Source organism: Diprion similis, chromosome 3 (genome assembly GCF_021155765.1).
Source record: "Diprion similis isolate iyDipSimi1 chromosome 3, iyDipSimi1.1, whole genome shotgun sequence".
Lineage (NCBI taxonomy): Eukaryota > Metazoa > Arthropoda > Insecta > Hymenoptera > Diprionidae > Diprion > Diprion similis.
The window spans coordinates 2603564-2626670 of NC_060107.1; the positions used below are offsets into that span (position 1 = coordinate 2603564).

At 41.5% G+C, this 23107-nt stretch overlaps 5 protein-coding genes across 10 annotated transcripts in view; 2 read left to right on the forward strand and 3 right to left on the reverse strand.

Annotated features, from left to right (window-relative positions):
• Positions 1 to 2049: 2049 nt before the first annotated feature.
• Positions 2050 to 3320, forward strand: LOC124404257. 3 transcript variants are annotated; one of them, XM_046878239.1, is made up of 4 exons: positions 2050 to 2099; positions 2447 to 2570; positions 2867 to 2986; positions 3080 to 3320. In XM_046878239.1, the coding sequence occupies exons 2-4, from the start codon at positions 2516 to 2518 to the stop codon at positions 3229 to 3231; spliced, it is 327 nt and encodes a 108-aa protein (XP_046734195.1). In that variant the 5' UTR covers positions 2050 to 2099; positions 2447 to 2515; the 3' UTR covers positions 3232 to 3320. The 3 variants fall into 3 exon arrangements, with proteins under 3 accessions (XP_046734195.1, XP_046734196.1, XP_046734198.1); XM_046878240.1 differs by having other exon boundaries at positions 2059 to 2085; XM_046878242.1 differs by lacking the exon at positions 2050 to 2099 and adding an exon at positions 2102 to 2203.
• A 1032-nt stretch (positions 3321 to 4352) lies between these two features.
• Positions 4353 to 5258, reverse strand: LOC124404293. The gene is made up of 3 exons (XM_046878320.1): positions 5118 to 5258; positions 4705 to 4821; positions 4353 to 4611 (listed from the first exon to the last, which is right to left on the reverse strand). The coding sequence occupies exons 1-3, from the start codon at positions 5170 to 5172 to the stop codon at positions 4469 to 4471; spliced, it is 315 nt and encodes a 104-aa protein (XP_046734276.1). The 5' UTR covers positions 5173 to 5258; the 3' UTR covers positions 4353 to 4468.
• A 1563-nt stretch (positions 5259 to 6821) lies between these two features.
• On the forward strand, positions 6822 to 8164 carry LOC124404207. Of its 3 annotated transcripts, none has more exons than XM_046878155.1 (4): positions 6822 to 6857; positions 7202 to 7325; positions 7623 to 7739; positions 7832 to 8164. In XM_046878155.1, the coding sequence occupies exons 2-4, from the start codon at positions 7271 to 7273 to the stop codon at positions 7981 to 7983; spliced, it is 324 nt and encodes a 107-aa protein (XP_046734111.1). In that variant the 5' UTR covers positions 6822 to 6857; positions 7202 to 7270; the 3' UTR covers positions 7984 to 8164. The 3 variants fall into 3 exon arrangements, with proteins under 3 accessions (XP_046734111.1, XP_046734110.1, XP_046734112.1); XM_046878154.1 differs by having other exon boundaries at positions 6839 to 6871; XM_046878156.1 differs by lacking the exon at positions 6822 to 6857 and adding an exon at positions 6919 to 6969 and having other exon boundaries at positions 7121 to 7325.
• A 1219-nt stretch (positions 8165 to 9383) lies between these two features.
• On the reverse strand, positions 9384 to 10558 carry LOC124404190. Its single transcript, XM_046878131.1, has 3 exons — positions 10480 to 10558; positions 9695 to 9808; positions 9384 to 9620 (listed from the first exon to the last, which is right to left on the reverse strand). The coding sequence occupies exons 1-3, from the start codon at positions 10532 to 10534 to the stop codon at positions 9496 to 9498; spliced, it is 294 nt and encodes a 97-aa protein (XP_046734087.1). The 5' UTR covers positions 10535 to 10558; the 3' UTR covers positions 9384 to 9495.
• A 4853-nt stretch (positions 10559 to 15411) lies between these two features.
• Positions 15412 to 23107, reverse strand: part of LOC124404384 (discoidin domain-containing receptor 2-like) — a 41879-nt gene continuing 34183 nt past the window's right edge. For both annotated transcript variants that reach the window (XM_046878469.1, XM_046878468.1), the window contains 8 exons: positions 19418 to 19593; positions 19062 to 19242; positions 18464 to 18777; positions 17687 to 17824; positions 17078 to 17364; positions 16312 to 16546; positions 16061 to 16210; positions 15412 to 15972 (listed from right to left, as the gene is read on the reverse strand). In XM_046878469.1, coding sequence (XP_046734425.1) covers positions 15826 to 15972; positions 16061 to 16210; positions 16312 to 16546; positions 17078 to 17364; positions 17687 to 17824; positions 18464 to 18777; positions 19062 to 19242; positions 19418 to 19593 — 1628 coding nt within the window. In that variant the 3' untranslated portion in view covers positions 15412 to 15825. The remainder of the gene's footprint in view (positions 15973 to 16060; positions 16211 to 16311; positions 16547 to 17077; positions 17365 to 17686; positions 17825 to 18463; positions 18778 to 19061; positions 19243 to 19417; positions 19594 to 23107) is intronic.

The following is a 23107-nucleotide window of genomic DNA, read 5'->3' on the forward strand; positions in this document are numbered from 1 at the left end:
GAAAAAGGTACGTCGCAGCGTAAAAACTGCAAATTATTATTCGCCAACCGGTTGAAAAAGGGAGTGGAAAACATCCACGAGCCTAATAATGAGTACAATTTTTTTAAACTACTCTGCGAGACCAGGAACACCTAAGTGCCACGGAACCATCGGAGGATTTTATGTCATAAGTATGGAGACGGATTATTTTCGTACACATGTTTCTTACGTGACTCATTCATTGATAACATAACTTAATCGATGATCAAGGACGCAGCATACGACGTCTACTTTAGGACATGCACCGACTGCATCTACCTTCGAGGATGTCATCAACATGCAATCGCTCCGACGGATGCACGAGCCACCTTGCCCCTCGCAGGAGACGTACAAAAGTGTGTTAGCTGAAATTGTATCGAGAAATAATAAATGAATGAAAATAAATCGATAGATATAGGTACTTTAATAATATAGGGAAAGGTTGAAAGAAAGGAATTTTGTGTCACTCACGAGGGTTCCACCTGCGTATATCATCCCCCGGCTGAGGGTTTGAGTGAGGATTCTCATGATCGTAGTTTTGTTCGGAGCCATGTTTGTTCTGAAAGTTTATACCGGAAAAATCGCGCGTAATAAACAGACAGCGAAGAAATTTTCAATGAACGCTGGTCTTGATGCACCGAATCCAAAAGCTGCCTCGCAGAGGCTTATCGACGTTCGATTTAACCGAAGTCAATCATTTTACCTTCGTCTGAACGATGCGAATTAAATTCGGTTCACAGTCTGCGTAATACTGCATTTAGCATACTGCCTCGAGAGTGACATTTTTGCGTAGGCATGCTGGGATTTTAGGTTTCTAGTTGGGATCAACAGGAACGCGATCGGTGAGGTGAAAGGGAGGTTCGGACTCACCTGGAAGGTTGACGAACGCCATGACGGTGAACAGAAAAATACAAACGTAGCGCATGTTGGCAAGCGATTACTCTTCGAGATCGTTCGTTGACTGTTGATGAATGCCGGTACTCTCCGTTGCACACGTGTTTGTATTGAACTGAAATGTCGATTCTCTTATCGCAGAACTAATTCATGAAAAGGCCGCATTCGCAGCAGTCATCATGCGTGCGATGTACGTACCTGGCTACACAAATCATGGCAGTTCTGATATAAAACCAATGACTGTACAATGATTTGGGTGAAGCCCGATTGGACACTTGAAATAATCGGAAGCCGTATTGGACACAGAGATTTATTGGGCATAGCACGGTTGGATGCCAGCGGTGGTGCGGTCATGGCTCCAATGGGCCCCAAAAAAGGAATAAATATACGAATGCTCGATTGAAATCAGGGTCGTATACACAAGTCCGGAACCCTCCGCGATGGGGATGAGTGTCTTATTGACGTGGGATGCATTTCGAGAACCTACTATGAGTGTGGAGGTGGTGCAATTGCAGTTCCTGGTCCAGAACAGAGAACAGAGAACCTAACCTACTTCTTTTAGATTTATTCAGTGTATAGTAGTGTCTCAATATTGTTCAATAAGAAGTACGATAAGTGGATGTATCCAAATATATTATTTTATATCTGTATAAAATAATGTAAGTAAAAATTAAATGAAACCTTGAAATTCAAAGTACATGTTAGCGATTGGGATTCAAAAACGGTCGTGAACGCTAAACCAAATTAAGACAGCACTTGTCTTTGAGATTAGATTATAATATGAACGTACAAAAACGAAACAAAAAAACTACGAATTTTTTTTATACAAAACCAGGTTGATGGAGGCCTGTCCGCAACACCCCTGGTATCCAATCGTGTTATGTCCGATAAATCTCTGCGTCTAATATGACTTCCGATTATTTTGAGTGTCCGAAAGAGCTGGTGTCCAATCAGGCTTGACCCAAATCATTATACAGTCATTGGTTTCATATCAAAACTGCCGTGACTTGTGTAGCCAGGTACGTAGTACATCCCACGCATGATGACTGCTGCAAATGCGACCATTTTGTGGATTAGTTCTGCGATAAGAGAATCGACATTTCAGTTTAATACAAACACGTGTAGAAAATAAAGTCCCGGCATTTATCGACAGTCAACGTACGATTGACAAGAGTAAACGCTTGCTAGTCCAGTTATTATATTTTATTTAGGGGAGGGGCTTAGAAAAGCTTGACTTGGGATTGTCGACCAAGGGTGTCTCTGAGCTTTTTCAGCCATCTTGAAAGAAGGGGTGAATTTTGTTTTTTTGTTACAACTTGGCTCTTCGTCGTGATTTGAAAATTACGATCATGTACTTTTTTGTTGCGGTTTTAACGCTCTACAATTAAAGTCATATGAATTCTTCACCTACCGTTGATCGTTGTTGAGATATAACAAAATTTACCCGTTTTCAAGATGTCGAAGAAAGCTTATAGGAAATCTTGGTCGAAAATTCCAAGATAAGCTTTACTAAACTTCCATAAACGATATTTAGAAATCAGCCCTCTCGGTTCATCTGCATTCAATCGCCTCATTTTGGACGTAATAACTGGGCTATGCCAAAATGGGCTTCGTTAGTATTTTTCTGTTCACCGTCATGGCGTTCGTCAACCTTCCAGGTGAGTCCGAACCACCGTTTCACTTTACCGATCGAATTCCTGTTGATTTCAACTAGAAACCTCAAAGTTCAGCATGCCTGCGCAAGAATTTTACTCACAAGGCATCGAATAAATACAGTATTACGCAGACTGTAGACCGAATTTAATTCGCCACGTCCAGACCAAGGTGAAGTGATTGGCTTCAGCTAAATCGAACGTCGATAAGCCTGTGCGAGGCAGCTTTCGGATTCGATGCATCAGCACCAGCATCCAATGAAAATTTCCTCGCTGTCTGTTTATTACGCACGATTTTTCAGGTATAAACTCTGATTCCAATTTTTGCCCCGAAAAAGTCTGCATACATCAGGATGATTGCATGCTTTCTCGTCCGGACCATCGTTGTCAGACTAAAGATTACGTCTGCTGCATCCTTCTTAGTGAGTGATGAAAGTTCCTTCCTTTAAGCTTTCCATCGTATTAAATTATCTATTCGTGTCGACTGATTTTCATTCACTTATTTTCCGTCAAAGCAAATGTAACCACATATCAGGTGGCCGCCTGCACAGACCAAGGAGGCGTCTGCATCGTTCCGGATGAGTGTATGGCGAGCATGATTGCAAAAAAAGAGCTAGCTCATATATGTCCTGTAGAAAACGACGTATGCTGCATTCTGGCCGACTGATTGATGCACGAGATAATGGGAGCGGTGGATTGATCGTCGATTAGATTGTGTTATCAATGAATCTGTCAAAAATATGTAAGAAAATAATCCGCATCCATGCCCATGGAGGGGAGGGTGGTGGCGAGTTCGTGTCGCGAGAAATCTGATAGAAGATAATAATTTGGCTTTGAAACATCAAGGCAACATTCCAACTGTTTACAGATTGCTTTTATTTTCACCCCTAATAACGAACTCCTGCAGTATTATAGGTATATTATATGTTCGATGTTGAATTTCGAAAAGTGCACGCGATCAAAGCTGGAAAGAAGCATGAGAGCAAAATTTTTTTTTATCATTTCCGTCGTATCGATGTCGATGAAAAATCATGGCGATGGGCCCGTTTGGATACTAGCAGTATTGCGGACACGGCTCCGTCGGGCCCGAAATATTGAAAAAAAAATTGAATGCTCGATTGAAACCGAAATTGGCAATCGTGGAAAAGAAATGCTGAAATCCTATTTTTAGACAATTTGATTTTAATAGTAAGGGTTGGTCAGTTAGTGAATTTAAAAAGTTTCACAAGTTAGCCGTTAAAGTTAGAGCGCTGATTCTAGTAGTAGTCAAAAGTAAATAAACTCTCGTAAGGGAGCGTCCATAAATTATTTAACGCGCTCGAAATGGGAGGAAGTCAAGGAATTCGTTACCCTTTGTTACATCGGCGAGGGGGTTGGGGGGGGGGGGGGGCTTGGTATCGTCATTACGTAATGATAATATTTCATTAAACAATACACTTAATTTTTTATTACTTAAATGTAAATTATTATCGTCCACCAGATTTTTCGCAACACTAAACTGGCCACCCTCCCCTCTCGCGTTCCTTCAGTTGGTTTCACCAAATCCAGAACCTTCTCGTCAACTGATCGACAAAATTTACTCTAACCTTCGAATTGTCATCCGGATTATCTTATCTCCGTAAAAATATTGCAGGGAGTTGAGACGTTTTGTCGATTCTTTGAAATAATAATTTGCTAACCAGTTAAAGAAGGGAGTAGAAAAGAAAAAACATCCACAAGCTTGACGATCCATACAGTTTTTTCAAAACACTTTGTAACAACAGAAACATCAAAAGTGTTATGGAACCATCGGAGAATTTTGGGTACATAATAGGCATGGAGGCGGATTAATTTCTTACATATTCTTGAGTAAAACACAATCTAACCGATGATTAATCCTCCGCTTTCGTTATTTTGCGCATCGATCAGCGGGTCAGGATGCAGCATATGTCATCGGTGTGAGGACATAGGTGAGGTTCGTCTACACTCGCGACGCAATCATTGTAACTGACGCACGTGCCGTTGTGCTCCCCGCAGGCACTCTGCTCACGTCTTGCCCCCGAAAGTGCTTTGACGAATAATAAGGGGATGAATATCAATGGACAGATGTAGATATTCCAATATGGTGGGAGGTTGAAAGAGGGGAACTTTTATCACTCACCAATGCTGCAGCAGACGTAGTTTTCGTCCGGACACTGAAGCCCTTTCCGAGTAACTGTGCAGACACTCTCATGTCTACAATGATCTTTGGGGCAAATTTTGATCTGAGAGTTTATCCCTGAAAAATTGTGCATAATAAACAGAGAGCGAAGAAATTTTCGATGGACGTTGGTGCTGCTGTACCGAATCCAAAAGCTGCCTCACACCGGCTCATCGACGTTTGATTTAGCCGAAGTCAATCACTTCACCTTGGTCTGAACGATGCCAATCAAATTCGGTTCACAGTCTGCGTAATACTGCATTTATTCGATGCCTCGAGAGTGAAATTTTTGCGCAGGCATGCTGGGCTTTTAGGTTTCTAGTTGAGATCAACAGGAACGCGATCGGTGAAGTGAAAGGGAGGTTCGGACTCACCTGGAAGGTTGACGAACGCCATGACGGTGAACAGAAAAATACAAACGTAGCGCATTTTGGCAAGCGATTACTCTTCGAGATCGTTCGTTGACTGTTGATGAATGCCGGTACTCTCCGTTGCACACGTGTTTGTATTGAACTGAAATGTCGATTCTCTTATCGCAGAACTAATTCATGAAAAGGCCGCATTCGCAGCAGTCATCATGCGTGCGATGTACGTACCTGGCTACACAAATCATGGCAGTTCTGATATAAAACCAATGACTGTACAATGATTTGGGTGAAGCCCGATTGGACACTTGAAATAATCGGAAGCCGTATTGGACACAGAGATTTATTGGGCATAGCACGGTTGGATGCCAGCGGTGTTGCGGTCACGGCTCCAATGGGCCCCAAAGAAGGAATAAATACAGAAATGTGTGATCAATATTTCTATTCACCTCAGAGGAAAAGCTGAAATACGTATTCAAAGTACCTACTTTTTAATAAAAAGACAAATTTAAAGTTTTATATAAAGATACTCTAAGTTTAATTCAGTTAGTTTTGTTAGAAAATTGTTTTTAGCAATTGAAATTTGAATTTAAAAAAGACTGAATAAATAATAAATGTTGATTATTAATAATGAGCTCAATTTTTTTCTGCATTTAGTTTGCAATTTTGTTTTGTCCGGCGTTTCTCCATTTTCCTCGACATCCTCTCGCCTCCACTTGCCAACGCTTCGACTTTTCTTACGATAACGCTATACTCTCAACCTGTCCTGCAATTTTCATTCAGCTTCACGCCACTCGTTATCGCCATTGCCTTGCTAATTCTATTCCTAACTATCCTGGATTCTTACACTTTTCGTGCGCTTGTACTTCTTGTCTTAGAGTCACTCCTATCCCAACGTTCGAATAATCAACTTCAACTTCCAACCTCAGTTCCAGGCTAAATAATCATTTCACCTATTTCTGACACACTTCGCCTGGTTACACAATTACAAATTCCTGAATTTCTAATAAAGCCTTCATATGACTTTTTGAAAGTTTTAAAAATTTCTTGAAAATTTCCAGAGAAAAATAGTAAATCGAGAAAGCAGAAAACCCTAGTTGCAAATCAGTAGTAGATGGTAAACAGAGAACCTAACCTAATTTTTTCAGATTGGTTCAGTGTATAGTAGTTCCTCGATTTTGTTCAGTAACGAGTTCGATAAGTGGAACTATCACCTGTATAGAATAATGTAAGTGGAAATTAAATGAAACCTTGAAATTGAAACTACATGGTATCGATCGGAATCCAAAAACGTCCGTAAATGCTACACTAAATCGAAACAGCACTTGTCTTTGAAATTAGTTTTACATTTTGTAATATAAATGTTCAAGTAAGAAAAAAAAAAAAACATTCGAAACTTTTCTACTCAGAACCAGGTTGATGAAGGCCTGTCCGTAACACCCCCATATCCGATCGTATTATGCCCAATAAATCTCAGCGTCCAATACGACTTCCAATTATTTTTAGTGTCCAAAAGAGCTGATGTCCAATCAGGCTTCATCCAAATCATTGTACAGTCATTGGTTTTACATCAGATCTGCCGTGATTTATGAAGCAAGGTACGTTCATCGCACGCATGATGACTACTGTGAATGCGGCCTTTTTAGGGATTAGTTATGCGATAAGAGAATCGACATTTCAGTCCAATACAGACACTTGTAGAACATAGAGTCCCGGCATTTGTCGACATTCAACGAACGATTGACCAGAGTAAACGCTTGCTAGTACAGTTATTATATTTTATTTGGGGGAGGGGCTGAGAAAAACTTGTATTGCCAACCAAGAGTTTCTCCGAGCTTTTTCAGCCATCTTGAAAAAAGGGGTGAATTTTTTTTTTTGGGACGACTCGTAAAATAAAAATTATGATCATATACTTTTTTTTGCGGTTTTAACGCTCTACAATTAAAGTCATATGAATTCTTCACCTTCCGTTGATCGTTGTTGAGATATAACAAAATTTACCCGTTTTCAAGATGGCGGAAAAAGCTTATAAGAAATCTTGGTTGACAATTCCAAGATAAACTTTATACTAAACTCTCTTAAACGATATTTAGAAATCAGCCCTCTCGGTTCATCTGCATTTAATCGCCTTATTTTGGACGTAACAATTGGGCTATACCAAAATGGGCTTCGTTAGTATTTTTCTGTTCACCGTCATGGCGTTCGTCAACCTTCCAGGTGAGTCCGAACCACCGTTTCACTTTACCGATCGAATTCCTGTTGATTTCAACTAGAAACTTCAAAGCTCAGCATGCCTGCGCAAGAATTATACTCTCAATGCATCGAATAAATGCAGTATTGCGCAGCTGTGAACGAAATTTAATTCGCATCGTTCAGACCAAGATGAAGTGATTGGCTTCAGCTAAATCGAACGTCGATAAGCCTGAGCGAGGCAGCTTTTGGATTTGGTGCATCAGCACCATATCGTCCATTGAAAATTTCTTCGCTGTCTGTATGTTACGCACAAATTTTCAGGTATAAACTCTAAGAAAGAGCCGTGCCCCTCGACAATGTGCAGATATGATGGTGATTGCAATAATTATAGAGTGGGGTATGAATGTTCGTCAAAAAGATTCGCCTGCTGCCTCGATCGTGAGTGATAAAAGTTCCTTCCTTCAGCCATCCATCGTATTAAATTATCTATTTGTGTCGATTAATTTTCATCTATTTATTATCTGTCAAAGCGACTCCAGAATCACGTCAGGTGGCCGCCTGCACAGACCAAGGCGGCACCTGCATGTTTATGGATGAATGCACCGAGACCCACAACGCGCGCACAGCCCTATTTGATCTTTGTCCTGAAGAAGGTGACGTATGCTGCATGGTGGACGCGTGATCGATGCACGACATAAGAGGAGCGATGGATTGATCATTGGTTAAATTATGTTATCAATGGATCTGCCAAGAACGTGTAGGAAAATAATCCGCCTCCATGCCTTTGATATACCGAAAATCCTTCGATGGTTTCGTAACACTTCTTATATTCCTGCTCTTACAAAGTGCTCTAATAAAATTGTGTGCACCATAAAGCTTATGGATGTTGTCTCTTTTCTACTCCCTTTTTTAACTGGTTAGCAAATTATCATCTGAAGTAATCAACGAGACGTTTCAATTCCCTGCAATATTTTTACGGGGGTAAGGAAATCCGGATGACAATTCGAAAGTTGGACTGAATTTTGCCGTAGATTTTTGCACAATCGTGAGGCAATCATGGTAATTGAATTGCTTTGGCGAATAATAAATGGATGAATATCGATCGACAGATGTAAATATTCTAATATGATGAAAGGTGGAAAGGAGGGAACCTTTATCACTCACCAACGCTGCAGCAGTAGTCGTTTTTGTTTTTGGAGCTGCGCAAAGATTTTCATGTCTGCAATGTTATTTGGGGCAAATTTTGTTCTGAGAGTTTATCCCTGAAAAATCGTGCATAATAAACAGAGAGCGAAGAAATTTTCGATTGACGTTGGTGCTGCTGTACCGAATCCAAAAGCTGCCTCACACCGGCTCATCGACGTTTGATTTAGCCGAAGTCAATCACTTCACCTTGGTCTGAACGGTGCCAATCAAATTCGGTTCACAGTCTGCGTAATACTGCATTTATTCGATGCCTCGAGATTGAAATTTTTGCGCAGGAATGCTGAGCTTTTAGGTTTCCAGTTGAAATCAACAGGAATTCGATCGGTGAAGTGAAACGGTGGTTCGGACTCACCTGGAAGGTTGACGAGCGCCATGATGGTGAACAGAAAAATATCAACGCAGCGCAATTTGGCAAGCCATTACTCTTCGAGATTGTTCATTGGCTATTGACAAATGACGGCACTTTGCCGTGCAGCCACTATTATGTGTATAAACAATGGGTTCACACGCATGCACTTTATGGCCTGCATGATCTGTATGTGTAAATACAATTCACTCATATTCTAATCATTGGAGATATCACCTGCGTTCAATTTGCCTGTGGAAAAGTACGATCGGTCTTCCCCGATGTATCGGCAAAGTGCCAGCGTTTAGCTGCGGATTGTAAAAGTTTCCGGAGTCGCAACAACGTCCGACGTTGGTAATAAGAATCGAATAGTACGATATTTGTATTCCAGAATCGACCATGTATTACAAAAATACAGAGAGACACGAACTAGTTGAAACCAGAATTTTTTTACTCAAATTGTCACGCTCCAAACTGAGTAAGATTAAACTCCACGGACATAAAAATTGTTGCGGAACCATCGCAGGATTTCATATCATAAATAAGGATGTAAATTTTTTCTTTCACATTCTAAACTCATTTATTCAAAAAACACAATCGAACCGATGATCAATCCACATCTCCCGTCGTCTCGCGCATCCATCAGTGGATCAGGACGCAGCATACCTTGTTGTTAGGACATGGACCAGGACGTTGTAGGCTTGGATTGCATTTCTTCATGCACTCTCCACCGTAGTGTCTGCATGCGGTCTCTTGATTTTTTTTCACTAAAATTGTATCGAGAAATAATCAGTGATCGAAAATCGATCCTCGCAAAAAGGAAAGAACTATCATCACTCACCAACGCTGCAACAGACTTGCTGTTTGTTCGGACATTCAGCCCCCTTCCAAAGAATGTCGCAGTTATCCTGTGACATGCAGTTTTCCGTCGGACAAGATTCACTCGCAGAGTTGCCTGAAAAAACGTGCGTGATTAGCGGTTCGGCGATAAAATTTGCAGCGATCGCTTATCTTATCAATTTTCGATTTAGCAGACGTCGAACACTTCACGTTTGTATGACCGACGCAGACTGACTTCGGTTCACAGTGTGTGTGCATAATGCTAGTCTAAAATATCCGACACTGTTGATAGAAGTAGGACACTTTCTTCGTTTACCAGATATATATCAATCAGAACGTTTACATACAATTCTCACTGAATAATGACACTCTGACTTCTCCAGTCTACCTCTTTATACATCTTTTTTCTTTATAGAACATTATTCTTCTAGAGCTTCCTATCTTTATAGATCATTCTTGCTCCTTCCTTATCCGCTGTTCCCTTATACATTTACCGACCGTCGTTCTACTCTATCCCTTCTTTACCTACCGATAAAATTGTCTTAGAAAACAGTTGAATTGATCTGATTTCAACAGACATCTCTATACAGATAGATCCCTTTTTTACCTACCGATAAAATTGTCTTAAAATTGTCTAAAATGAAGAGAAAAAAAAAAAAAAAACAGTTGAATTGCTCTGATTTCAACAGAGATGAAAATTTTGCGAAAGCATGCTGGGATCTTTAGGCTAACTCTTGAAATCAGTGGAAATTCGATCGGTGGAATGAAATCAGAGTTCGGACTCACCTGGGAGGTTGACGAGCGCCATTACGGTGAGCAGAAAAATGAAAACGGAACGCATTTTGCAAGCGATTACTCTTCTAGATTGCTCGATCACTGTTTACGAATTAATGCCGCCACTTTCCAGTGCGGCCACTGTTATATGAAGAAGGTGTTCACACGCACGCGATTCGACGCCTTCAACGTCTTTGTGTGTGGTTGGCTACACATTTGCATGCGGAAGCGTGGGCACGTACATTATACGTATAATAATAAGAAAGTTCGGGCGTGGGGACGAGCCAAGGAGGAACGAACTGCGATTCGCGATATCTTTGAGTCGCTTCCTCGAGTCCCGACTAATTGGCGCAATCCGGTCGCAACCAGTGATTGGTAATCCTGACATACGCGTCGGGAATGTCCCGGCGTTTATCTGCGGATTGCGAAATTCCCAGAGCTGCGACAACACCTTAAGAATTAGAGAACAAGATAAGAATTGAACGGTATGCGATATTTGCGTTGCAGAAATATGACAGGATTTTTTTTTTTTTACGCAACAACCAGGCTCTGATCTCACTCGAGATTAAGTTCTACCGTCACGTGCGTGTGGACAAAGAGAAAGAAGAAAATATGTCGAGTAAATTATTGTTCTGACTATAAAGCGAAGCTTTTGTAAGCGTATCCAATCGAGTATTGATTAATTAGAAGGTAATTCTTCGCAAGAAATCATTGACCGTCACTATTTTTCGTTTAATTTTGTTTTTCAGATGCACATTTTTCTTCCGAATGATATTTTCTTTTCAAATATGTCGATTCTTAAGTCACGCGCCACGTGTTTGTAATTAGACAAGTGAATTTGAATTCCGAACTATAAATTCAGATTCGTGATTAACGATTTAAAAGCCCGTGGATACTATGTTACGTGACAATATGACAAAGTTTTTTGTTTTATTTTGAACTATGTAGTACAATGTATCCGCTATTACAAATTTTCGAAGTTTGAACTCCGATTCGTGTGAGAAATATGATATTGATCATTTTTCTTCGAGATCAATAAGGTGGAAATAATTTAAAAATATCTCTTCCAGGGCTTTTAATTCTCTTCACATTTTACGCATTAAATTCCAGGCATTTAACATTAAAGTAAACCTATAACACCGAAGGAGTTTTTTTTTTTTAGGGTAAAAATACCGATACAGCAACCTGTGAAGTAATTAGAATGCTTTCTAGACAGTTGAAAGCGAAATTATCATCCATCGGGTTTTTGGAAATACATATATCCATACAACATCCAACGGACATTGAAATCACTTTTGTACAGCGATAATATGTGTGCGATAAGGAATTGGAATGGCGTGTGACATGCACGGGTGTAATAATGTGTAACATGTATGTACATATGAGGCAGTTCAGGTCACTTCGATCTACGTACACTCCGTGACCTCTCGGGTTTTGTCCGTAATTTTTTATATGATTCTCCTCACTTTGAAAAGCTCTAATTTTTTTTTTAGATTTTTTCGACACATTTCGAATTTTCTACAATTTTTCAAAACCATTTTATTGATTGACACAATTTAAAAATCTGGAAACATTCTGAAAAATTATGTGTCAGGTATCAAAATATTCAAGCTTAGAACTGCAGTGGGAAGATTTTTCCTTCTCAGTGTCTTCAAGATTTTTCTGGTAGAAAAAAGTTGAAAAAAATTAGAAGCGAGAGTCGTTTTACTATATATCATTGCTGAAACATTTTCATATGTCATACCGGATTTTTGAAAATATTTAGATTTTTCCGGAACCATTTTACGATTTGCAATTTTTTTTTTATCAGTAAAATGAAGAGAAAAAAAAAAATTACTTGCGAAAAATCTGAAAAAATGTTCTACGATCTGGTGCGAAATATGAAAACGTTTCAACAACCATCCATAGTAAAACGACTTGCGCTTCTAATTGTTTTAAAGTTTTTTTGTCGGAAAAAGCTTGAAAACAATGAGAAAGAAAAATCTCCCCACTTGGGCTATAAGCTTCAAAATTCTGATACCTGACACATGATGTTTCAAGACTTTTTCAGATTTTTAAATCGTCTCGATCAATAAGATGGTTTTAAAAAATTGTAGAAAATTCGAACCGGGCTGAAAAAAATGTAGAAAAAAAAAATGACTGCTCTTCAAAATGAGAACAATCATATAAACGATCTGGACTGCCCCATATACCATTTTGCTTCATTCTCGCAAGTCGTATCATAAAACAAGTAAATCCACCGAAGCAAAGTGGTATGGTTATACTTATTTTCAGTTTCCAATGAGTAGCTGGTCGTTCTTTATTTATTCCGATGCCGTGTACTACGGCTCTTATCGAACTCCAACCAATGAAGAGAAGAGCCGGGCAGCCCCGAGCTGGTTGAAATGGTCAGGCCGGTTTTGCTATCTCCGACGAAGACGAGCTGCAATCGAAACGCCGCGAGCCATATCAGCTTCGTATTACAGGCATGTAACATACCCACATGCACAATATACATGCCATGGATTGCAGACCGAAAGGAAGTCGTAAGTTTTTGTCGACAGATATGCGTGTGCTTAATATGCTGTATTTCGAATGTTCTGAAAAATTTACCATTATTTATGCCAACGCATCGTGAACACGGTCGATTAGGGTCGACTCGGCTGCTATATTTTCGGGCGAAAACGTTTATTCCATTTCTCATCAGGTACGTGTGTGACTAAGTATAGTCTGAACTACAGCCTGTCCTAGTTTTTCGGGTAATCTTCACTTCGATGGGGGTCAATTTTTTCCTTATACTTGCTAAAAGAAATCGGCTTCCAAGAAATTGCGAAAGTTGAACTGATTTCACGAATTTATCAGCCCCGATGAGTGGATCAAAGTTACAGGAAAAGAGTAGAAATATTTGAAGAAAATTAAACAACATTTCTGTAGCCAGGAACGGTGACTTGTAACTTTTTTTCGGTATGGAGTTCATTACAGATGTGGGAATGGAAAGGGGTTGCTCATTTGCTCAAACAGAGTTACCTGATATTTTCATCAACGTTATATCTTTGCACTTTCGAAACAAATTAACCTCGTTTACACATAATTTTTCAATAAAACCAAAAGCAGCTCAAAGTTCAGTATTTTACTTAGTCATGATGGAGACATGATTGATTTCTGTTATTATTTATACCCGAGTGTAAAGGATCGTTCTGTGAATCAATCTTAATCCAAGATCTGAGTTTCTAACCGCTGTAAAGTGAAAAAATGTTCATACCGCAGCGCAAGACAACTCTAGGATGAATGAGATAATTCTAAAAAAAAAAAAACAAGAAATCAATTTTAGATTCAATGCAAATGGGTAAAATACTTTATAGACATAGATATGCGGAAAGTTTTAGGCAATAAAGCTACTGTCTCAATGATGATCTTCGAAAGTTGTTAATTTGATTCCAATCAAGTCTTCGTCTACCAATAAAGTCCAATCTGTAGATGCGTTTCGTTTGATGGCGTTCTTTTCTAATGGTCAATTCTGAACTTGTCCGGCTGTTTCAAAGGAACGATAATACAACTTTAGGTGAAACACAATTGATTTAATGATTCGAAATAACGATACGTACTCTCGGCATTCCATCCATCAAAGGTATCAACTCGCGTCGTGGATAAATATGCATAAATTGTAATGCACAAATGTGACTTCGGGTCGTCGTCAGTCGGTTTCCGGTGTTCGTGAGTCCCGGGAAAAACGAATGTCCGGGGTCCGAGTAGCGACTCACGTTCGCTTTGTCTAATGGGACAATTTGCCCAATTTCATTTCGGCTAATGGACACGGGCACACAAACGAGTGTGGATAAAAGCTCGTGACCCAGCCTTCAGGTTTTCTCCCCTCAGTCAAACGTGTCCCTTCCGTTGACCAGCACTCACTTACATTTCGCACACACATACCGGTTCACCTATGCAGAGGTGGAATATTACCGATTGGAGGGACAATTTGTCTCAAAGACGAATTGCGCCGTGACGTAGCCTGGCATTATAGCCTGGAAAAAAAAATCGAGTTTCTCTCATTGAATTATTTGGATTTTCGTGCAGGGAAATCGCTTCCTGATATCCTCGCAAAACGGCTACATTATAACGATATCATTTTCGGCTGTACATTTATTTTCGCGTCAACTTTTACACTCTCGTCAATTATTGTTCCGTCGGAAATTGTTGGGGACCTTTTTTTTTTTTTAATAATTTTACTCCGTCGTTGGGAATAATTGGAATCGATTTCACCGATTCTAGTCGAAGGTAATTGCGAACGAAACCTTTGATGGATTAGGTGGATTTGAAAACGTACTTGTACAATTTTCAGTCCGTTGTTTAACGCATTGAATTCGTGGGAATTCATAGCAGAGCGAGAAACGAAGATTGCGGATTTGAATAATACGTCACAATTCGGAAAGACCTGAGTGATATTGCGAATAATTGGAACGCAGCTTTTGACTTTAAATTTTGTACCGCTGCGGCTCTTGATAGAATGAATTACGAGAAGCGAGAGCAAAAAATGTAATCCCGAGTGTAATAGAGTACCGATACCGAAAACTTCCCTCAATTTTAACTATGGAAATTGTTTATTAGTTTTGTAAATTAAAACGGTGTTTCTCATGTAGACGCATTATATATAATGTAAAGTATACGCTATAATATACAAGTTCGTAGATTAGTTAGTTTTTAGATTCTACAGAATTTTACATTAAACATTATACAATATAATACGATGAAATTATTCATATAATATACCTATGTTCTTATATCGCGATTTATATTTTAATAACTCTAAAGTTAAGGATCTGTACAGTATGTAATTAATCAATCGTTAACATTACTCACGGCATTCGGTGTATAAACGTAATACTTATCATCCGGGAAACAGTGAAAAGTTTATCGTTGGAACAATTAATATTCCACGTCAATTATTCTTTCGTCAGATTATTTTCATCGCCACCGTTTATCAGTTTTCTCCGATTGTTGTTGTTTTATCGTGAAAAATTTACATCAGCTACGTCGAAGTAAGTAAATTATTTTTTTTGTCAACGGAAATCGCATCAGTTACAACGTAGTGTCATAAACATATCGTACATAATCGAATATACATCATTATATTCTTTTTATATTTATATATATATATTTATATTATATGTCTAAGGATTGTCACAAGCTGACAATTAATTATTCATCATTTATACGCGCTAGGAAGAAGTGTCATGAAGAATTTCGGCCGAGAGAGTCTGACTGCCCTAATCTCATCTCAGGAAATAGCGCGATATATTAAACGACACGTTGACGCATGGAGGAGATCGATTTCCCAGCGCTCTTCGTCAATTATCACAGTCAAGCACGACGATTTACGTTCTACGCTGGGATGTAGTCGCCATTAATGGTGACCAGGAACCCGCAGATCTCCTTGAAACTCGGTCGTACAGTTTCCTCGCGTTTCCAGCAGGAGCACATCAGCTTGTAAACATTTTCTGGGCACATAGTTGGTTTCGGCAGTAAAACCTGTAGCGCAAAAGAAAAGTGTATGGATAAACGAATATTCTGGGAAAAAAACTAAAGACTATCGAATAAGACTTTAGGTAATCCTCACCTGCAGCTCTCCCCCGTAATACATTAGCTCGGCGTTCTGGATGACCTGTTCGTTGCTGAGATGCTGGAAGGGTTTTTCCCGGGCGAGGCTCATCACCTCCCAAAGTGTAACGGCGAAGGACCAAACGCTGCTGGCGCAGGTGTATCTGTCCTGTAAAAAGACGTAAAAAGGCACGAGGAGTCAAAACGACGGAAATCCGAAACACGGATGAACGAATGAATTAATGAACGAATAGAGAGGTTGACACTCACCAATAACACGCTCTCCCATGGCAGCCATCTGATTGGCGCCGGAGGCCTTCCACCGATGTCACAATAGTCCTTCTTATATAGATCGCTGCACATCGCGATGTCGGTCACTTTTACGGCGTAAGAACGTCCCAGGAGACAATTGCGAGCTGCCAAATCCTTGTGCACGAGATTCCTCGACTCGAGGTACCTCATCCCGGACGCTATTTGCGCGCCCATGTAGAGTAGGCAGCTCTGGCTGTGGGATATCGGTGATCAGAGTTACGAAAATCGAAGTTACAGGCAAATCTCGTTTTTCATCGCCGGCAATTAGGCAACCGTAGTTACATCTGAGGTCTGTTTCCCTGTTATAAGTGTATCTTTGGTTGCCTATCCGTCGGCGTTGAACGGCGAGTTTCGTCAGAAATAAGTTCGTCGTTTGAGTTAAATTGTCACTGACTCCCTCTTACTGACTGAGGTACTTCATCCCCGACGCTATTTGCGTTTTGGAAGTCGGTGATCAGGGTTAGGAAAATCGGAGTTACCAGAGAATTTCGCTGCTCGACGCCGGCAGTTAAGCAACCGTAGTTACGTTTGACGTCTGTATTTCCGCCTTGATACAGGCAGACAGGCAACTGAAGTTACATTTGAGGTCTGTCTTCCTGTCATGAAGTTAATTACGGTTGTCTATTCGCCGGCGTTGGGTGGTGAGATTCGTCGGAAATAAGTTCCAGACATTTTTCTCGCACAAATCGTACACTGATTCCCGATCGGTCGTATTTCCACGAACCTGAGAGCCTTCAGACTGCAACTAGTCCTCGTTGTACCGGTCAAAGGAACGCTGTACTGCAGATAATGAGCGAGGTCTCCCAGTTCCGTATATTCCATGATGGTCCAAGGAGCGGGGTCGCCGGCACAGACGCCGAAGACGCGGGCCAGGTTCGGGTCGATGAGGTTTGAGAGAAACCTAACCTCCCGAAGGGCTTCGTCACCGTCGATCGGTGGCACCCGGGCAACAACCAGTTTTCCGACGCCGGTAAGAACGGCGCCGAGTCCAACCGTCTCGCAGATGATGACCTGCATGGATTTGAAGGCGGGTGAGGAACGGTGTCGTGCAGGAAGTCAGGGCGGGCGGAAAGAACTCGGTTGTAAAATTGACGATCGATTATATTAGGAGGATAATTATTCCTCGAAGGTAGGGGGAAAACTAATCAGGAAGTATGCATCATCAGGATAGAATTGGGGCGTCGAGATTAAGTGGGTAATTGGACGTCGTTAAGGGAAGCTCGCGAGATTGTTGAGATTATTGAATTTGCCCCGTACGAGTGGAGGGGAAGGGGGGGGGGGGGGGCTGCATATCGACTAGTTACGACAATCATTAGCCTCGTTGTAAACTCACCTCTCCGATGTGGCCCGAACCGAGTTTCTCAGCAACGCGGAGACACTGTCTCGGTATTTCCGTCGGTTCTGTTTCTTTGCATTTGTAGGGCCTGCTCATACTCGGTGCGATGTTCCAGCAGACGACGGGGGCCGGTATCTGATGTGAAGTTGAACAAAAAGGGAACTTTCAAACTTTCTTACAGTGCCAACTGAGCAAGTTTCTACACCAGGTACAACCGAAGAAGCACAAATGTAGTACCAGTTGCACGCATACTGAAAGGACTGTAAGGTGACTTGGAAGTTCGGAAAGCGAAGCGCGGTTAACTGTCGGGCAAACTAGAACCGCATCTCCACTAAGCAGTTAGCAAACTTGCCACTCAATTTCCAACCGTCATAAACATGAGGTACAGGTATATGATACGCATATGATACGACGAGGGCGGACGGTTTTAACGCTGTCGTGGAGGCACCGCGGAGGTGTCGGCTAATTAACGAGACGTCAACTTCCATTATTTTAATACTATAACGTGGGGCCCGAGACTGTGTGCTGCGGGTTCGTTCCAGCCGACCAGACGTGAGCAGACTTCGGAGGATTTATGGCTGTCTGCACCTCGCACAACGCCACCCGATTCATTAACGAACCGCAACGAGACGGAATTCAAGATCTCGAGTTCGGGGGGAGCGGCAGGGGGGGGGGGGCAAAGCGCCTCATTCCTCCGCCCCTGTGGCAGCCCGCCCGCGCTCTCTTATCGCGTTCACAGTGCGCAGTGATAATTAGTGGCAGTCTTACACGAACCTTGTGTTTCTCCTTGGGGGCGGTATGCCATCGTTTAGAATGCCAGAGGTCAAGGTCCCTCTGGGGAGAGGCTGACGATACTACAGGAGCGTTTGTCCCCCTAGAACCGGACTGCAGCGTTCTGTAATTGTGCGAATGTTTCGAGCCGGATTTACCCTGATGCGAAGTGGGCGAGGCGTAGCTGCACCCCGACGAACCCTTCACTACCAAATCCGTCTTTACTCCACCTCGTGGTTTACTCTCGTACGCGTCGGACGAACCTCCGATATCCTCGTCCTCGATGTCTTCAAAGTCCTTTACTGCGTCCAGAGACACTGTTAATAGAATAAAAAATGTTTTTGTTTTCCTCCAATTTCGTATAGAAATTTTCTTTCGTTGCGCCTCACGGTACGCAGCCTGCTTCGCAGTGTTGCAATTTGAGTGGCTTGAACTCAGGCGCGTTAATTCGCTGCCAGTATCGTGTTTTGTGGAACAAAAACGTCCTCTAAGACCAGCTTGAGTTTTTATTTCAGCATAAAAAATAAGAAAAACGTAAGGCAGAAAAAATAAAAATGAAATAAAATTATCCACAAGTGTTTCTTTTCTTGCAAGCTCTTACCAGTCTTAACCACCGTCGCGTAGGTCGGCTCGAAGGAGAGCGACTGAGCAGCAACGAGGGGCGAGTGAAATTGTTCCATTGTCAGGGACTCGTGCATGCTTAAATCTTCGGCTGCGCCAGGGGAACCGGCGTGGCCGTTGTCGCGAAGCATTCCACTTGGTGTTAGGTTCAGCAGCAGACCCTTCAAACAGGTGTAAAACGTAGAGAAAAGATAACGACACCATTAATCCAATGATGGAGGGTTCGAATCTCTGCACAGTTCTCCCCCCCCTCCCCCCCCCCCCTTTCTTACTCTTTTGATCGATTATTTCTCACAAACGATCGATGTACGAATCCGTATAATAACTATTAATCACCTTCATGTTGATCGCGAATCCAAAGGGATTCTTTAAGACGGTCGGTGAGTTTTGTAGTTTCTGTCGCCGGCTGAGCAGTAAGATGATAACGAACACCAGAAGAAGAAGAAGAGTGATGGCTGTAAGGACGCCGATTAAAACCTCGACGTGTTCCTGGCCTTTTTCTCTAGCTGTAACTGATTTTCATAGTTTTGTAAGATACAATTTATTATACGCATATAAAAGGAGAATGAGAAAATAGATGAGGGCAGCAATATTCCTAGACAAAGGAAGGCTCGGGACGCCTGGCCATAATCAATCTCAATATTATTACACGTGATTAAATTTGCCTGTAAGGTATATTAATATGCAATGTTAGATTACAACGGGACTCTTAGTTCTCTTGGTCTAACCATCTACCTATACTTGCACCCTTTCCCCTTGGTAAAACGCCAGGGAGGAGGAAGCTGCGGCGCCTAAACTTGGTCCATTGTTGGCAACAATAGAGTCATACTTAACGTCAATTCCTTGCCGTCGCGGATACAGCGTTATGGTATCTATATGTAATATGTATGTATGTATGTATGTATGAACATTGAACATGTATATTGTATGTACGAGTGTACGCGCAGTGTATCAGTTACATTATTAAACCGTCCAACCGCGCTACCTTGTATAACGGAAGTCTAGACCATTTCTCTGAGAAGTGTTTCAGGCCCGTTTACCCTACATTGTTCTTGCTCGGAGGCTGTTACATACCTTTACAGCATCCCGGCTTTCCTGGCACTTGAGAAATTTCCTATTCTATAAGCCGCTCGCGTCTTCCTTGAATGGAGGGGGAGAAAAAATCAGCGAATTATTAGCTACGCCATAATGTCGCGGAACGAAACGACGGAAGAACGGTTGCACAACGAACATTTTCGAAAAGGGCAAGGAACTTGTATGTTTAATTTGAAATTTGAAAATCTTTCCTTGCGCAAGGGCCACCCTGCTATGATTTTTTCCTTTCTTGGCTCCTTATTCTTGTTCGTCTTCCTTTCGTGAATCATTCTCCTTTCTTCATCTGTAGCGAAATTTATTGATAAAGTTGTTCCTACAGTTCCTGTCGGATATTATACGTAGAAATAGGTTCCACGACTAACTTATAGGTATAAGCGCGTGGGTATAAGTTCGGTATAAGCTGGCTACCTTATAACTTTTTCAATAAATTTTGCAAAGACGTTTGAAAAACGGAAGAAAAAGTATAAAGGAAGAGAGTATGAGAGCAAAAAAAATTAGAAAGGAGAAAGTCTACTTCGATGAGGATATCTCGAACCCCCTTTCGTTGCTTATGCGATATCGTATTACTCTTTAGCGTTATCCGAGAAAGGATGCTTCCGTTCAAGAATACGAAGAATATCATTAAAAATTAGCCTAGGAATGTTATTATAGTTATAATGGATCTAAAATAGTACGATATAAATTCAAGCAATATTAAAATATCGGTTTAAATTAATAACCGAAAACGAAGTAAATATGATTATACGCAGTTCTATATCTACCTAAATTCATGCACGACGAAAGCAAAGAGCGAGGAATAATCTGGGCCATGTTTCATCAGAACTGCGTCCCTCCTCACGTATTGTAGAAAATATACATTTTCCTTCGAAGTGTAAACCTTATGCAGTATATATACATGTATTTACAGAATATAGATTGCCTCGGTGCAGTGGAGGTTTTGATACATGGCGCCCGTATTCGATCGCGTAGAAGAATTCATTCATACATATGCATTGTGTGGGTGCGTACGTATTACACACACACACACACACACACATATATATATATATATATATATCTATACAATACACATGCACGCGTGTAAATCTTTCGGTTGAAATATGCATTTCCCTACGTATGTATTCAGTGCCGTAGCACAATCTGGTATAACAAGCTTCCAGCAGCGGCATCACCACGGTGTGCACTTGTCCCCTAGCGAATTTTCACCACATATATATGCATGATATATACACGCACACACACACACACATGCACACAGTATTTCAGCACATGGCAGATACATTTGCGTACAGACAATCATCAACAGGGCGACTTGGATTTGTAAGAGTATCAATAAAGTGTGCTGGAAATAAAGTGAGCCGATGAGAGAGCGACTAACTATAAAGATAGACTGAGTTGACCCTCTAGAGAGTTTTTATTCTATGGTCTTCTGCTCTAGTGAAGCTAAGATAGACGCTATGCTAATTGTATGAAATTCTGTATCTTGTTATATGGTAATAAATGCATTATAAACAAAGGTTAAAATGTGCCATGAGACAAAATCCTGCCCCATAATTATCTTTGCTAGATAGTGTTAAGGATTATTTTTCCGAAACGAGTTGCATGTATTCTTATTTTTGCCAAAAAACTGGAAACTAACACACTTCTTCTGATCCTAAATTCGAGGATAAATATCGACTATAGAAAAGTAGTTTTCGTAAAGGGACACCCTGTACGTGTTTCGACGATGAAATGGAACAGCGCGTAGCCCGTCTGACACGTCGGTTAATTCGCGTTATGTATGCATTATACACGGTATAATACACGGACTCACACAGGTTTAAGTGGAGAACGAGATATATATATGCATATCAGAAACACGTAGCTCCGGATATTCCGGCTGGCTGCAACTCGGTTCCCCCTTTCATCCTCTCGTATCAACTCTGCGGGTTATCCGCGTGCGGACCGCGAAGCCGAAGGCGCGACTCTGCCGCCTTATACGAGCCCCTTTACCTAATCCGACTAATTGTTTACGTTAGCTGGTGGAAGTTGCCGCGTGAATTATAAACCGCACCCCCGCCCCTGCGCGACGCCACTTTTGCTAATCGCATCTACGCGGGGTAAAGAATAGAGGCCTCATTTTCCTAATGAAGTTACTCGAGCCCGCTAGCTGGCTCTCTCGTTTTCCACCCCCGCCGTCATCTCCCTTTTGGATCTCGAATAACGCACGCTTGTGTCTGCACGCCTGATCACACCTACGTGCCTTGACGATTTTCATCAACCAAAGTCATCAGACGTGTAATCCCATGCACACTACGCAGGTGGCAATAGTAGGTACACAAGCGGGGTTCTGCGCGCAGATTCCCTTACTGGCATGTTATCGACACTTCAGTCGCTTTATAGCTCAGAAACAAACTCTTCTCAACGTTTATAGTTTTCACCGTGATTACAATGACTTTCTTTTTTTTTGAAGTTGAGAATGATTTGTGTCTGAGCTACGAAGAGGCTGGAATGTCGGTAAGATGCCGGTAACGGAATCTGTACGCAGAACTCCCCTTTTATACCTACTAGGAAATACGAGCGGCAGATTTATGGCTTCGGATGCTGTGATTCCTCTTACAGCTGCGGATGAACCGAACTGCGTATCGATTAAGCGTCGTTCCGAAGAATAAGGTCGCTCTAAATAATTGACCTAGTGATGCTGCTTCACACCGGCATGCGCAACTGGGCAGTTTCATATAGAATAAGGTTGGTAATATTGCTGTGTGGGAGGGTGAAAGGGTCGGACGGGGATGCAGAATGCCTCGGCGTTTGTGTTTTGGCTTTACGTAATTTGGGGAATGCCTCCGCGCACCGTTCTAATCAGCTCCAATCAAGCCTAATCAAATCCTAATCCCGAAACCCTCCGCTGAATAGGAACCCGACAAAAATACCTCGCTTCGAGCATACCAA

Excerpts from the sequence above, each read along its gene's own strand:
- LOC124404257 (XM_046878239.1), top strand. The coding sequence starts at position 2,516 with ATGGGCTTCGTTAGTATTTTTCTGTTCACCGTCATGGCGTTCGTCAAC. Across the intron at positions 2,571-2,866 it reads GGCGTTCGTCAACCTTCCAG|GTATAAACTCTGATTCCAAT; the intron begins GTGAGTCCGAAC and ends ACGATTTTTCAG. Across the intron at positions 2,987-3,079 it reads CGTCTGCTGCATCCTTCTTA|CAAATGTAACCACATATCAG; the intron begins GTGAGTGATGAA and ends TTTCCGTCAAAG.
- LOC124404207 (XM_046878155.1), top strand. The coding sequence starts at position 7,271 with ATGGGCTTCGTTAGTATTTTTCTGTTCACCGTCATGGCGTTCGTCAAC. Across the intron at positions 7,326-7,622 it reads GGCGTTCGTCAACCTTCCAG|GTATAAACTCTAAGAAAGAG; the intron begins GTGAGTCCGAAC and ends ACAAATTTTCAG. Across the intron at positions 7,740-7,831 it reads ATTCGCCTGCTGCCTCGATC|CGACTCCAGAATCACGTCAG; the intron begins GTGAGTGATAAA and ends TATCTGTCAAAG.
- LOC124404293 (XM_046878320.1), bottom strand. The coding sequence starts at position 5,172 with ATGCGCTACGTTTGTATTTTTCTGTTCACCGTCATGGCGTTCGTCAAC. Across the intron at positions 4,822-5,117 it reads GGCGTTCGTCAACCTTCCAG|GGATAAACTCTCAGATCAAA; the intron begins GTGAGTCCGAAC and ends ACAATTTTTCAG. Across the intron at positions 4,612-4,704 it reads CTACGTCTGCTGCAGCATTG|CACTTTCGGGGGCAAGACGT; the intron begins GTGAGTGATAAA and ends TATTCGTCAAAG.
- LOC124404190 (XM_046878131.1), bottom strand. The coding sequence starts at position 10,534 with ATGCGTTCCGTTTTCATTTTTCTGCTCACCGTAATGGCGCTCGTCAAC. Across the intron at positions 9,809-10,479 it reads GGCGCTCGTCAACCTCCCAG|GCAACTCTGCGAGTGAATCT; the intron begins GTGAGTCCGAAC and ends ACGTTTTTTCAG. Across the intron at positions 9,621-9,694 it reads GCAAGTCTGTTGCAGCGTTG|TGAAAAAAAATCAAGAGACC; the intron begins GTGAGTGATGAT and ends ATACAATTTTAG.